Raw genomic sequence first — 14,346 nt, 5'->3', positions numbered from 1 at the left:
TTTTTATATTCAAAATTCAGCAATGTGCAGTTTTGCAATTGGGATCTAGAGTTTTCGCTGGTTCCTGGGTTAATGTGGAATGTGATCTTAACAAAGGATACATCTGCCAGAAATTTGATGGTATGTATATCATTTAAGCCAAAATATGTAGAAAAGAACCACTTATATTTATAAATGTGTTTTGATTACTTAAAGGGTTAAAGTAAATCTTTGCAATCATTTTATTATAATTAATATATTTAAAAAATTTAATATATTAAAAAAAAAAAAAAAAAAAAGGTAAGTTTTTAATGTGTACGGCTCCTCCGCAGACCAATGTGCCATTAGCTTCCTTCTACTGCCATTTTGACTTTTCCTTATTGAAGCAGCACATATGTTGCCATTTTCACCTAAAATGATCGGTTGATTGGCATGAGTCATCGTCTTGTATAATTTTGGAGATTGTCTGAAATTTTGGGCCAAACAGTCTCGAAACACGAGAAATATTGCAACTTACATGATGACTATTGAAAAAGTTGCAATACACATGTGACAGGGCCCACCAGAGGGATTCTCCTCTGTTAGATAAGGGGACCCAAGGAGAGACCACTACATATGCATTGACCTTGTTTGCCTACATGAAGTAACTTTCCCAAAAAGTTTTGTAAAAAGCTGATGTAAAAACATCAGCAACTTTTTTTCGATGTCTCATTATTTTCTCTTTTATGACAAAATGGAAGTTTTTCTTGCCTATATCCATCCTGTATTATTCATGTCAGATTTAGTCCTTGAAGGTGTGCCATCTATGTAGACCACTGTGTATTGATGCATATCTCCTCCATTAATGAAGATGATAGACTCACTGGGTCTACCCATACTGAATCTATGAACCTTTGGCTCCCTTTCCCCAAGATGAAGTCCAACACCACCGTATAAAAATTTTAGAACTGGGATAGTTAACTATAACATGATATTTTTGGGAGTCCTATAGATATTTTAGTGGTGAGATCCACACGCATGCACAAGCACCTCCTTTTTAGATGGGGGCAATAAGGAGTCAGATGTGGTTTGGCCTGATGAAGTATCACATGGACCCAGCCAGTGGGGGACATAATTTGTGCAACAGATTCAACTGCACCATGGCCCAAGCAGTAAGGTGGTCCTTCTCCAAATCAGGTGTGATTATGGTTCGCTATTGTGTGATTATGGTTCGCTATTAGGCCCATATAATATTCTTGCACAAGGGGCTCTCTTTTGTCTGTGTCCACTTCTGGACCCATCAAAATGTGCCATGATGCCTCCGTGACCCTGTCTGTAAAACTCATTGGTGCATCTTGTGATAAAAGGGAGAGATTTTTATTAGCATGTTATAGTTAGTTTTACTCCCAGAAACTTTAGAGCATTCTTTTTTCTTGTTGGATATGTTGGTTTATGTCTAGTTGTTGTTTAAACCCATTCATTTTTGTTTGTTCTTCAGACCCGAGTCTTCCGGTGAGTCCCAACACTCCTCCAGATTATAGTAATTACATTAAATATGGAGAGGCCAGCTATAAGTTTGCTAAAGCCAAAAGGAATTGGGATGAAGCCCAGGAGATGTGCGTGAAGGAAGGGTCAAAACTAGTCAGCATCACAGACGAGTTCACCTCATCTTTTCTAAAACTTCACTTGCGGAACCATAAGCAGCCTTTTTGGATCGGCCTTCACAGTGGAAATGAGGTGTGAATAAAGTTTTGAATCTACTAAATTCTAATATGTGGAAGTTTTAATAGTGATACAAAATGATGTATACAGTGGGGTAAAATAAGTATGTGATACACTGCTGATTTTGCAGGTTTTCTCACCTACAAAGAATGGAGAGGTCTGTAATTTTTATCGAAAATGCTCTTCAACTGTGAGAGACAGAATCTAAAAAAAAATCCAAATAATGAAAATAATTACATTGCATTTTATTGCATGAAATAAGTATTTGATACAATAGAAAAACAGAACTTAATATTTGGTACAAAACCTTTATTTGCAATTACAGAGGTCAGACGGTTCCTATAGTTCTTGATCAGGTTTGCACACACTGCAGCAGGGATTTTGGCCCACTCTTCCATACAGATCTTCTCCAGATCTTTCAGGTTTCAGGGCAGTCGCTGGGCAACACTTAGTTTCAGCTCAGTTCAAGGTAACTTTAACACAGGTAACGAGTTCAAGGAGGTGCAATTAATACAGGTAATGAGTGCAGAGTAGGAGGCTTCTTAAAGAAAAACTAACAGGTCTGTGAGAGACAGAATTCTTGCTGGTTGGTCGGTGATCAAATACTTAGTTCATGCAATAAAATCCAATTTCATTATTTTAAAAAATCATACAATGCGATTTTCTGGTTTTTACTTTTAGATTCTGTCTCTTAAAGTTGAAGTGTACCTACGATAAAAATTACAGACCTCTCCATTCTTTGTAGGTGGGCAAACTTGCAAAATCAGCATTTTATCAAATACTAATTTTCCCCACTGTAGATACACTCTTACACCATATACAATGTACAGAACTGATGTATTACTACATGCAATAAAGTAAAAAAAAAAGTCAGAATTCATTCTTATATAATCAGTATATGAGATGCAAGATGATGAAACATTACACCTGTCTCATGATTTACACAACTCTTTAAAAAAATAAATAAATCAACCAGATGATCAGCTGATTGTCATAGATCCAATTTGTGTAATCCATGGGGGGGGGTCAGCTATTATTACCGTGATAAGCCATGTTTGAAAATGTCTTTTTTCCTTCATCATCAGCATATGTTGCGTACACTGGGGGTGGGCAGGTGGGGGAACTCTCTTTTATGATGTCAGTAACTGCGCATTCGCGGCCAGTTGATTGGCCACAGAGATGGGCAGATAAAGTTCAGTGACATAACGCCAGGGGTTCTATTTCGGAACATGAAATGGAAATTACAAAAATATTTATTTCCACGTTTTCTGATTAGCTAAATGTATCCTTTATGGTGACACAACCATTTAGTAGGATACAGTGGCTCACAGTCAAAGAGGGAGAATGATTGCGTGTGAACTTGAAGATATTTCAATAACAATTTTACTTGCAAAAAGACAATGTGCTTGATGGTTGCAGTCTCACTTGAGGGAAGAAGCTGATGTCAACAAACTTACAAAATGAAATAGCTTGTATGGAGGGTTTGAATGGTGATGTGCCCCTCTAAATAAATAAGATACAATGGCCATTGCAGGAGATGTTCGCCACCATTTTAATTATGGAAGGAATGTAGACACAGAATCTTACAAGAGGCAATGCCTTGATAACAAAAGAAGTAGACATTTGGTAATTACGTTGGTCTCAACAATGGTAGTACTCTCATGCAGGTGAGCTTGTCTCCTTCTTCTGGGACAAACTACTCTGACAGTAGTACAGACTGACGCTTCTTACTTACTCCTCTTTGGCCATTTTTATAGCCACAGGTTAGCACACCATATGACTATGACCATGAGATTATTACTCACCCTCACTTACTAGCTAGGTTTGGAGTAGACACTTGCTGCTGGCAGCAAAGCTGCTCTTCCCATTATTTACGCTTTTGGTGTATGCAACTGGCTGACATTTTGTTGGGTTTTAAGAGCCAAGAAGGGATTACAGAACACTCTTCTCAGCACTCCTCTTATCTATCCCACCTTCACCACTTCTGAGTCTCCCCTGGTTCTTTGATCACCTCCTCTTTAATCTTCTCCTTACAGGGCATGCCATGTTGGAGAAAAGTCATTTCATTACTGTCACCGTTTGTTTTTGTTTTTATTCCTGTAACTGATGGATTATGAAAAACTGACATTTGCACCATGTAACTAATATAAATTATTTCAGACTCAGAACACATATAAATGGGTTGATAACTGGAAAGTACGCTACACAAAATGGGCTGCAGCGGAGCCAAGTAATGACAATGGATGTGTATATGTGGATACGGATGGACAATGGAAGACATCGTCTTGTGATGATAGTTATTATTCTTTCATCTGCAAACAAACCAGCGGTAAGCCGATCATTTTCCAGATAGCCATACAGAACTCATATTAGATATGCCATAGGAACCATAAGTAGTTCTATTGTGCCTATGCCCTACTCTAGAGTAATGAAGGGGACAAAGAGCACATCAAAGGTACACTAGGGTTTTGAAGGGGTTTATAGATATAGAATTCCGGTGGTCTAGGACTATGAATGAGTATATTCTACCATCCCTTGTGGTCTGTAAAACAGCTCCATTAATACTAGGGATTGCTGTCATTAATCTAATCTTCCATAGACCTCCAGGCGTTGTCTATTTTACTGGTGGTCCAGGGCAGCAAGGAGTTAATATCATGATTTTTGGTTTTCTAGACTAGACAAGAATAATTTCTGCATACCTGGTGGTGTAGGGAAGGGATGAGGTTTATGTCCCAGAATTTGGACAAACAAACCATATTTTCCATGAACTAAGAGGGTCTGTTGTCACCTGTCATGTCACCCTGGATCCACGTACTCTGATAAGATGGCACTAGTGATGGCTGAACGTGCTCGGATAACGCATTATCTAAGCATGCTTGGGTGTGATCCAAGCATTTGGATGTGGTCGTATATTATGTTCGAGTCCCTGCGGCTGCATGATTTGCAGCTTTTAGACCGCCTGAATACATGTGGGGATTACCTGTTTGTTAGGGAATACCCACATGTGTTCACTCGAGCATGCTTGGATAAGACGATATCCGAGCACGTTCACCCATCACTAGATGGCACATTTTAAATGAGGCCCTAAATCGACCCATTTGAGGATAATTGTCACCTCTGATGTAAGATTGTTGAATTCTATTTCTGAGGTAAATCCCAATACACTGGGGCTCCGCCCTTTCACTGAGCTGAAGGGCAGAAGCACCAGAATGCCACCACCAACTGGTGACCTGTCAGCAATTGATGTATTTTCAAATTTGGTAACCCAGGATCTGATTGAACTTTCACATAATCAGATCCAGTGTCATTATAACTGTTCTAAAGAAGAAATGGCGGCTATTGGTAGATTGGAACGAGACAGCAGCATTGTGATTAAACCCTCTGATGAGGGTGGCAATGTTGTTATCCTGGGAGTGGATCATTATCAACAAATGTGTGATACTATTTTGGCAGATGGCGACACTTATGAGATCCTGGTGAATAATACGATGAATATCTATCGGGAAGAACTACGACAATTGCTGCTAGAGGCCTTTGAAAAAAAGGTTATCTCGAAGACAGAGTTCGATTTCATACTTCCCAACCACCCTGTGACTGCTACCTTTTACTGCCTACCGAAAATCCACAAGGGACTTGATCCCCTCAAAGGTAGACATATTGTCTCAGGTGTGGGCAGTCTTTGTCAAAATGCTGGGATTTATCTTGGTCGAATTCTGTCTCCTTTTGTATCCTCTTTGCAGTCTTTTGTTAAGGATGCACCCGATCTCCTTCGCCGTTTAGAAGGTCTCACTATTGACCCTAAATCATTTTTGGCAAGCATAGATGTTGAGGCTCTTTACTCCTCCATCCCTCATGCTTGTGGTTTGGAGGCAGTAAAATATTATTTGAACATGAGAGGGTGTCAATATCAGGAACACAACCACTTTGTATTGAAGCTTCTTCGATTCTGTTTAACACGTTATTTGTTTACCTTTAACAAGAAAGTCTACCACCAGCTAAGGGGGACCGCCATGGGGAGCCCCTGTGTGTCGGCTTATGCTAATCTCCTCCTTGGCTGGTGGGAGGAGACGGTGGTTTTCCAGGGTGATCTTGTTAATGAGTTGTCTATGTGCCGTGTCCCTGATTTATGGACACGGTATATAGACGATATTTTTATTGTATGGAAAGGTCCAATTGAGGATTTCAGTGACTTTGTGGCGGAATTGAATCACAATGACATCGGGTTGTTTTTTACATCTGTGATTGATGCATCGAGTTTGCCCTTCCTGGATATCCTCATTAAAAAGAATGATAAAGGGGAGTTGTTGACATCTACATACAGGAAACCTACGTCGACTAACTCCCTGTTGCATTGGAGTAGTCATCACCCCCAACATCTGAAAAGAGCTATTCCGAAAGGACAGTATAGTCCCAAGCTAGGGACTTGAGGGATAGATTCCTGGATAGGGGTTATCCCCATAATGTTTTGAAGGAGGCTTATCAAAGTGCTAGTGGTTGTGCACGTTATGAGTTGTTGAACCCCACTCCAAAAAAATCAGAAAATGACACTCTTAGGTTTATTACCACTTTTGACAATGGGGCAGTTCCAGTGAGAAATATCATTAAGAAACACTGGTCCATTTTACAAATGGACAATGATATTTCAGCCTATTTGGGTAATATTCCTACAATAACCTATAAAAAAGCACGATCCTTAAATGATCGACTCGTGCGTAGTCACTTCTCGAGCCCAGGTATTAAAACGTGGCTACACAGCGATGTGGTCAGTTGTCACAAATGTGGACATTGTGTGGCCTGTCAACATATCTGTACGGGCAAAAGCTTTTCGAGTAATGTGACAGGTAAAAGTTATTCTATTGGACAATTCATGAACTGTAGTACCAAGGGTGTCATTTATAAGGCCACCTGCACGTGTGGACTTGAATATGTGGGGAAAACAATCCGAGAATTTAGGAGAAGGATTGGGGAACACGTTGGTGATATCTGTTATGAATGAGTCACCGAAGGAGGAAAAAACAAAAATACAAGCTAAGTCCAGAAAACCGGAGAGGTTGGTAGCTATCGGATTGCAGACCCCTGATCCCATCAACAACAACTAACAGTAGCCGTGGGGGGTTCCTACGATGCCCTAGACCCCTCGATCACAGCCGGAGAACTAAATAGTCCTAAAGAAAGAAAGGGGAAATCTAAACTGCCCCAGAGCAGACCCCAAAGCAATAGGCAGCCCCCAACATATAATGACGGTGAAGCAAGAGGAAAACACTAACACAGATAGAAAGATAGGTTGAGCAAACGATGGGGCCCAAGCTAACTAAAAAGGACAGGATAGAAAAGCTGCTGTCTGCAATCCATAAAAAACCCTACCAAAAAATGTCCCAACCGTCTGATAGGAAAAACAGGCCCTGAAGTCGCTAGGACTTCAAAAAGACTATATCAGCACTCAGGTAAATTCTGAAGACAGAGCAAAAAGACAAACTGATCAGAGACAAAAATTGAACTCAGCACACCCCCGACCGGGGATGGCTGAACTCCAAAAAACAAGGAAAACAAAACTAATAAGTTCAATAGCAGAGCAAAAACTTATCTTTGGGAAGCAGGAATCAGACTGGTCTCCAGGAATCCAGCAGAGAAATCACCAGCGACTCAGAAGGGCGTCGGCTGCCTTATATCCAGTCAGAATTTCCTGTTACCCAGTCATCATCTACCAGATCAGGTGTTTGGTAATCAGCCTCACTACCTTCCTTCACCAGAAGAGGGAGTTCATCAGACATCGACGGTGAAGGGGAAAATGAACTCACAACAGATATCCTACACAAAAGGGATACCCCAATCTCTAGACATATTCATAGTCTGCATAAGGGTCAAATTGAACAAATAAAATTTACTGCGATTGATTAGGTATTCAAACAAAAAAGGGGAGGCAACTGGGATCAGTTGCTATTACAACGAGAAGCCAAATGTATTTTCTATCTGGATGCGGTTGTGTCTAAAGGCCTTAATGATCAGATCAATTATAGCTGTTTCATTTGAATTCCTTCTTTTGACTGTGTTTGCTATTTGTATTGCCCACCAACTATTATCATATTGCCTAATCCCTTTGTCACCTGTTAACAGGATTTGCATACATATATGAATACTGTCACTATTTGGTGGTTCCTTTATTTTCTCCCATTTTTGCTTAATATATCTGCTTGTTGTCTTATTTGACCTGTCATGGTGATTACTCTGAAGTCATTTTCCTTTTTTTCTTTTCTACTATATTATTTTGAATCCCATATGAGATGATGATTGTGACATTGGTTGCCTATTTTCGATATCTCAAATTATGGGTATATTTCAAAGTATATGCAGAGATGACGCTAGCGAAGTCTGAGTACGGAACATGTTTGGCTGTTGATTGTTTGCCATACCGGAAGTGGGACACTTTTACTGACGCGCTCCACGAATAGATATGTGGTTGCGCAGGAAATGACACATGCGTTCCAGGGAGCGGGACACACCTGCTGGCATGCGCCTCATGGCCCGGAAGTATCGGCGGCATGGACGCGCAGCTCAGCATCCCATGGCTTGAAGTCAGGTTGCTGTGGGCGCGCGCCACCGGAAATGACGTGTACCATGGTGAGCAGCGCACACCCACTATGGTACGCCTCACAGACCGTCATGTTAATGGCGCGCAACTTTGAAAGTAGCAGCGAATAGGTAAGATATTGGGAGCGCGCTTTCCTATCAGAATCAGGAACCACATCTGAGATGATTATGGTGACATCTGTCAACCATCTTGATGATTATACAGCAAGTGTATCTTATAAATATGTCCTCTTTTCCTTCACTCTCTGCGGACAGCATTGAGAGTAGAAGGTTATAATTGTCTCTCCAGCTTTAGCACTATGGCACTTTATGACAAGCTAGTCCCCTGAGGAGTTCGCTTGGACGAAACGCGTTGGGACACACGTTTAGGGAAAGTGCAGGGCATGTGCAATATAGGGTTAGATGTGGACTGCCCTTGTTAGGGTGGGAGTTTTGGGGAATAGATGATTGCTAGCCCCATAGGGATTGACAGGGTATTGTCTTCCCAACCTCCTGTTCCAGGGAACTTCGTTATTATATGATCCCTGAAGATTCCCGTCCTTCTTTCAACTCTTTGGTGAGATTGTTCCAATTTTTCTTGTCATTATTATTGGGTCGCCCCCGTCCCAGGGCTGTGGGGTACTTGGTACCGGGCCGGTGTCAGTGGGATGTGTCACAGCAGCAGTGACCCGGTCCGTGGCCCTGGGCGCCCAAATCTATGGTGGTTTGTGATATAGTTTATGTGCTGAAATAGTTTGTGATGCCACCTGTGGTGTATGGCAAGCAAGATGTTAAGCCAATGCTGCGTGCAGATCCTCTGGGGCTGATGGTGTGTTGCAGCATAGATGGTATAGCTCCCCACAGGTGAAGCTGTAACCCCAGGGCAGTGTATAGGCGCAGGTAGTGTAAAGGAGGATACCCAGATGTAGCGGTGCTGACGGTGTTGGCGCACAATGACTGGAAGACACCAGGGCTTGTAGTTCCAAAGCTTTACTCACAGTTCGTGGTACACACTGGTGACTGCCTCCGTGCCGTGTCCCCTGGGGCAGAGACTCCATCAACCTCCCGGGCAAGTCAGGATTCTCCTCTCCAACACTCCACCAGCATGTACCTTTCCTGAACAACTCCTCTATTGCACCTTGTAGTGTGAAGAGCTCCAGTACCGTGGTACTCTGAAGTTCCTCCTGTCAGATGTTCCTAACAACTCTCCTTGTATGGCAGACAGCTGTAGCCTACTTCGGGGACTCCCTTTATCCTGAGTCCCGGCTTGCTATACAGATGCTGTTGTGCCCCAAGTCTTGGATGGGAGTAGTGCATTTACAGCCAACTACTCCACCAGTGTCTGCTGCAGAACCATAAGTGTCCATACAACCTCGGGGACCGGGCCCCGGCCTTGCGCTGAGAACCTATAGGCAGGGTTCCTCTTCCAACCCACAACTCCTCTCTGTTCTCCTACTCCTTTGTTCCACGCTGTTCCTTCTCTCTCTTATGGAAGTTTAGGTTGCAGTTCTACGGCTTTCTCCTTCTGTTCCTTTCCCGTGCCAGCTGGCTCAGATCACTGAGGCAGCTGCAGCACTCCCTCTTCTATTCCTCTTCTAGGGAGCTCGTTCCACTAAGACCAGTCCTCAGCCTCGCCTGACTGACTGTCTTCTTCCGCCTTGAACTCCCCTCAGGCTGACCTCCTGTCAGCCTGCTCTCAGCCTCCAGACTGATCTGAACTCCTGTCAGACTGCACTGTAATTCTAAACTTTCCCACTAACACCACCCACCTCCCAGCACATCTTGTGTTACGAAGCAAGGACCCACGAAAGGTGCTCTGCTATCCTCTAAGCATGGAGCTGCAATGTGGTCCATTGCTGAACTATCCTGTGTGTGGGTGCAGGTGTTGGAGCGTGGAAAGGAGTTCCCAACTTACCTAGTTGGTGGGGCACTACACCTTAGGAGAAGGTGCAGTACCTCTGTGGCGACTGAGCCTCAGGGGCTCCACATTATGACCTCATTCTTGTATACATATGTATAGTCAGCATTATGGGCTTTCAATATCTACTATGTATGTGCATTTTGGGTTATGGCATGTAAATATAATGAACACAAGTCGCCGTATCCAATTACTTATTTTGTTGTCTAATTGTATTTAGGTGACAATTATCCTCAAATGGGTCGATTTAGGGCCTGATTTTTGTTGTATTATTAGGTACCTTTATCAGATCGACAATTTTAAATGATTTTTGGTGACACACATTTTTCAAATCTTTTATTGAACAAGTAAAAGTTATGTTTTAAATTTCACTGATAGCTGTATATTCCATTTTTCTTTGGTGAATCTTGTATATGTCAATTTTGACAAATTGTTTTTTTGCTTTATTGTCCACATTTTAAATGACTCATAATTTACTAAAGTTTATGACCATTTTCCAGGCCATTTTTTTTGCCCGTGTACCTCAACCGTTTTCTAAAGATTTTATTTTCCTTAACTGTCACTTTTGTGATTCCATTTCTTGGCTCTACTGGTCCACAGTGGAAGTTCACCCCATGGCATGACTTGATATGGGGTTAATCTGCAGGTTAATAGCGTGATCAACCTGCCCGGTGCCCTCACTTTGCTGAACGCTGTGGTGAGAAAATTAATTTTATTCCCCTGGCAGCATTCCGATTTGAGTCACGGGGATAGTGCCAGTGCGGGTTCAGTCCCTGCTATACAGAGCGACGTCTGTAACCGTGCCGATCCCCGCAATAGCTGACAGCCGGGCCCAATACAGAGCAAGGCCGGGGACGCGATTATGTGGCGCCCCTGAGGCTCAGTCGCCACAGAGGTACTGCACCTCCTCCTGAGGTGTGGTATCCCACCATCCAGGTAAGGTGGAGATTCCTGACGACACTCCAACACCTGCACCCCACACCACAAAGTAGTGTAGCAAAGCACCTTCGGCGGCTCCCTGCTTGGAGTATAGCAAAGCACCCATTGGTGGCTCCCTGCTTGGAACACGAAACGTGCTGGCAGTTGGGTGGAGTTAAATGACATTACAAAGAGCAGGAAGAGTTGAGTGTAGTCAGTCAGTTGGTTGGTTAGAGAGTTGGAGAGAGAAGAAGATCCCTGGAGAGAGGGATAGATGGATGGAAGTGCTGCAGCAGATCCCAGTGACCTGGGTCTGCTGGCACGGGAAAGGAAGAGAGAGAGAGCAACGTAGACTGGAAGCCTGACTCTCCATAGAGAGGAAGATCAGTGCAGAACGTGAGGAGTAAAAGAGAACAGAGGACGTGGGTTAGAAGAAAACCCTTCCTAGAAGTTCTAAGCGCAAGGCCGGGGCCCGATCCCCGAGGTTGTACGGATAATAATGGTCCTGCAGCAGACACCGGAGGAATAGAAGTAGTGACCACTTTATTCCCACACAAGACTTGGGGGCACAACAGCAACATAATAGTGAGCCGAGACTTAGTAGCAAGGAGTCCCCGAAGCAGGCTACAGCTGTCTGCCATACGAGTAGAGTTCATAAGAACATCGGACAGGAGGAACTCCAGTGTAACTCAGTACTAGGAGTACTTCACCTAAAGGCGCGAGGAGACGTTCAGAAAGGTACATGTTGGCGGAGTGTTGGAAAGGAGTATTCCATCTGGCCTGGAGGTTGACTGAGACCCTGACCCAGAGGACACGGCACGGAGGAAGGCACCTGTTTGTACAACAGACTGTGAGTAAAGCTTTGGAACTACATGCCCTGGTGTCCTCCACTTATTCCTACGCCACCCTGCCAGCACTACTACATCCCTTGTACCTGACACTACACCATCTACGCATCACCTCACCGACTCTGCCCTGGGACTACAGCCCTGCCTGTGGAGGGCTATACCATTACTGCTGCACCACACCATCTGTCCCAGAGGATCTGTCTGCAGCGTCGGCTTACATCTTCATTGCCGAACACCACAGGTGGCGTCACGAATCACGTATAAACTTTCATCACCACAAGCACACTGAAACAACCCCCTTTTACAATGGGCGCCCAGGGCCACGGGCCGGGTCACAGCTGCCGTGACATCTCCTATTGAAGCTCATCGAGCCCGGTACCGAGTACCCCACAGTCCTGGGAGGGCGACCCAATTACAGTCACCGCTCTCTATACTCAGGGCAATGACTGAACCAGCGCTGGCCTTGTCCCCGTAACTGAAACCGGAACGCTGCCAGGGGAAATAAAGTTCATTTTATCCCTGCAGCGTTAAGCAAAGTTCAGGTGCCGTGCAGGTAGCCCGTATCTGCAGGTTAATAGCAATGTTTTCTGGTGACAGGTTCCCTTTTAGTACATGTATTCGTTGAATCTATAAACAGCAAAATAACAAGGAATTAGCACATGTACAAAGGCAACAGAAATACATGAGCCAAAATGGCTGAACAGTGTATAAACAACATGTGTTCAACCAGCCTGCTACCTAGTTTTATAATTGCAGGGGCGTCTTATGCATCTGATGGCTGCAAACAAATGCCACATAATCTTTCTTACCAGTGATGCTATCAGGAAGGGAGATAAAATGGTGGATGTTCTCTGTATTTCAGTCTGTGAGGTAATGAGCTCCTTCTTCCCACAAGGCACCATTACAACGCAATGAGATGGGAAGATCAGAGGGACAAAAAGCTAGTGCCAATAAGAAAATCCAACTCTTAGAGAACACATGTCAAACTCTGGCCCTTAGGGTGATTATTTTAGGCCTGCGACACCAGGGAATACATGGAGGACTATTTGAGGTCCATTATACTGTATGGAAGTCTGTGTGGGGCCCATTATACTGTGTGGAGGACTATGTGAAGCCCATTATTCTGTATGGAGGATGATGTGGGGCCCATTATACTGTGTGGAGGACTACAGTATGTGAAGCCCATTATTTTGTACTAGATGGAGGCCCGATGTTATTGCATCGGGAGGGCGGTAATGTCATGATGGGGGCAGGCTTTGCAGTGTTGAGAATCTCTCCCCCCCATGTGTTCACCCACCTATCCATTCTCTCTTTCCCCATGTGCTGGCTTCTCCCATCTGTACTCTCTTCTTTGACCTGTCTGTGTTCTCCCTCATGTGCTGTCCCATTTGAGCTGTCTCCCCCCTGTGCTCTGTCTCTCTCACCCTGTGCGTGTTCTCTCTCTCCCATCTGCTGTCTTCCCCTCTCATGTCATCTCTTCTTTGACCTATGTACCTCATGTGCTGACAGAACATACCACAGCTCCTGGGCAGGGGAGGAAGCAAAAGATAATACTGACATTACAGCAGGAGATCGCAGAGGATACATTTTGTGAGGTAAAATATTGTTTAAAAACAGTCAGTGAAATATTTTACCTCACAAAATGAATCCTCTGTAATCCCCTGCTGTAATGTCAGTATTGTCTTTTGCTTCCTCCCCTGTCCAGGAGATGTGGTATGCTCCGTACATGGTCAGACACAGACAATATTTTAAAATGGACTTTCGTTCGTGGGAAAACCCCTTTAATGTGACCAGCTTCCTCTGCCTGTAGACACGTCGTGCATCTGCCGCAGGGATCAGCCAAATGATTCACAGAATTCGCGCAAGCGCAGTAAATCAGACCGCCGCCATCTTTGTGCAGACAGACAGCGGCGGTCACATAAAAACTGCGCATGCGCTCCTCCTTTACAACGATAGCAGTGGTCGAATCATTCGGCTAATCCTGGCAGCGGCGTGTTCTCGACGGTCTTCAGCTGGTGGTTCCTCGCAAGAGACTGCGTATGGTTTATACAGTGTGTGTGGTGCATATGGCATATATAGTGTGTGGCTGCGTGTGGTGCATATGGCATATACAGTGTGTGTGTGTGGTGCGACTGTGTTCTGCTGGTGGTACCGCGCAAGAGGATGGTACCACCAGCAGTTTCCATATTGAGACACCCATCACTTGGGTGTCCCAATATGGCGGTCGGTGAACTTCCGCCGCTTGGAATTCTGGGATCCAGACACATCTGGATAGGCCAGGATGTGAAGACTTTACAAGGTAATCTAATATATAAAGCTCAAGTGTGTGTATGCATGTATGCATGTATTCATGTATGTGTGTATGTCTGGGATTGTCAACCGCACCGTCGCAGCTACAGCCACAAAATTTGGCAC

The 14,346-nt window shown here is 43.9% G+C and overlaps 1 protein-coding gene across 1 annotated transcript in view; it reads left to right on the top strand.

Moving 5' to 3' along the window:
* LOC141095885 (macrophage mannose receptor 1-like) overlaps positions 1–14,346 on the top strand; it is a 155,799-nt gene that overhangs the window by 119,239 nt on the left and 22,214 nt on the right. The window contains exons 29-31 of the mRNA XM_073582260.1: positions 21–120; positions 1,457–1,695; positions 3,841–4,009. Of these exons, the coding sequence (XP_073438361.1) occupies positions 21–120; positions 1,457–1,695; positions 3,841–4,009 (508 nt within the window). The remainder of the gene's footprint in view (positions 1–20; positions 121–1,456; positions 1,696–3,840; positions 4,010–14,346) is intronic.

Source organism: Dendrobates tinctorius, unplaced genomic scaffold (genome assembly GCF_039654945.1).
Source record: "Dendrobates tinctorius isolate UK_male_01 unplaced genomic scaffold, ASM3965494v1 ptg000070l, whole genome shotgun sequence".
In the NCBI taxonomy this organism is placed as follows: Eukaryota; Metazoa; Chordata; class Amphibia; order Anura; family Dendrobatidae; genus Dendrobates; species Dendrobates tinctorius.
This window is presented reverse-complemented; position numbering and strand designations above follow the sequence as displayed.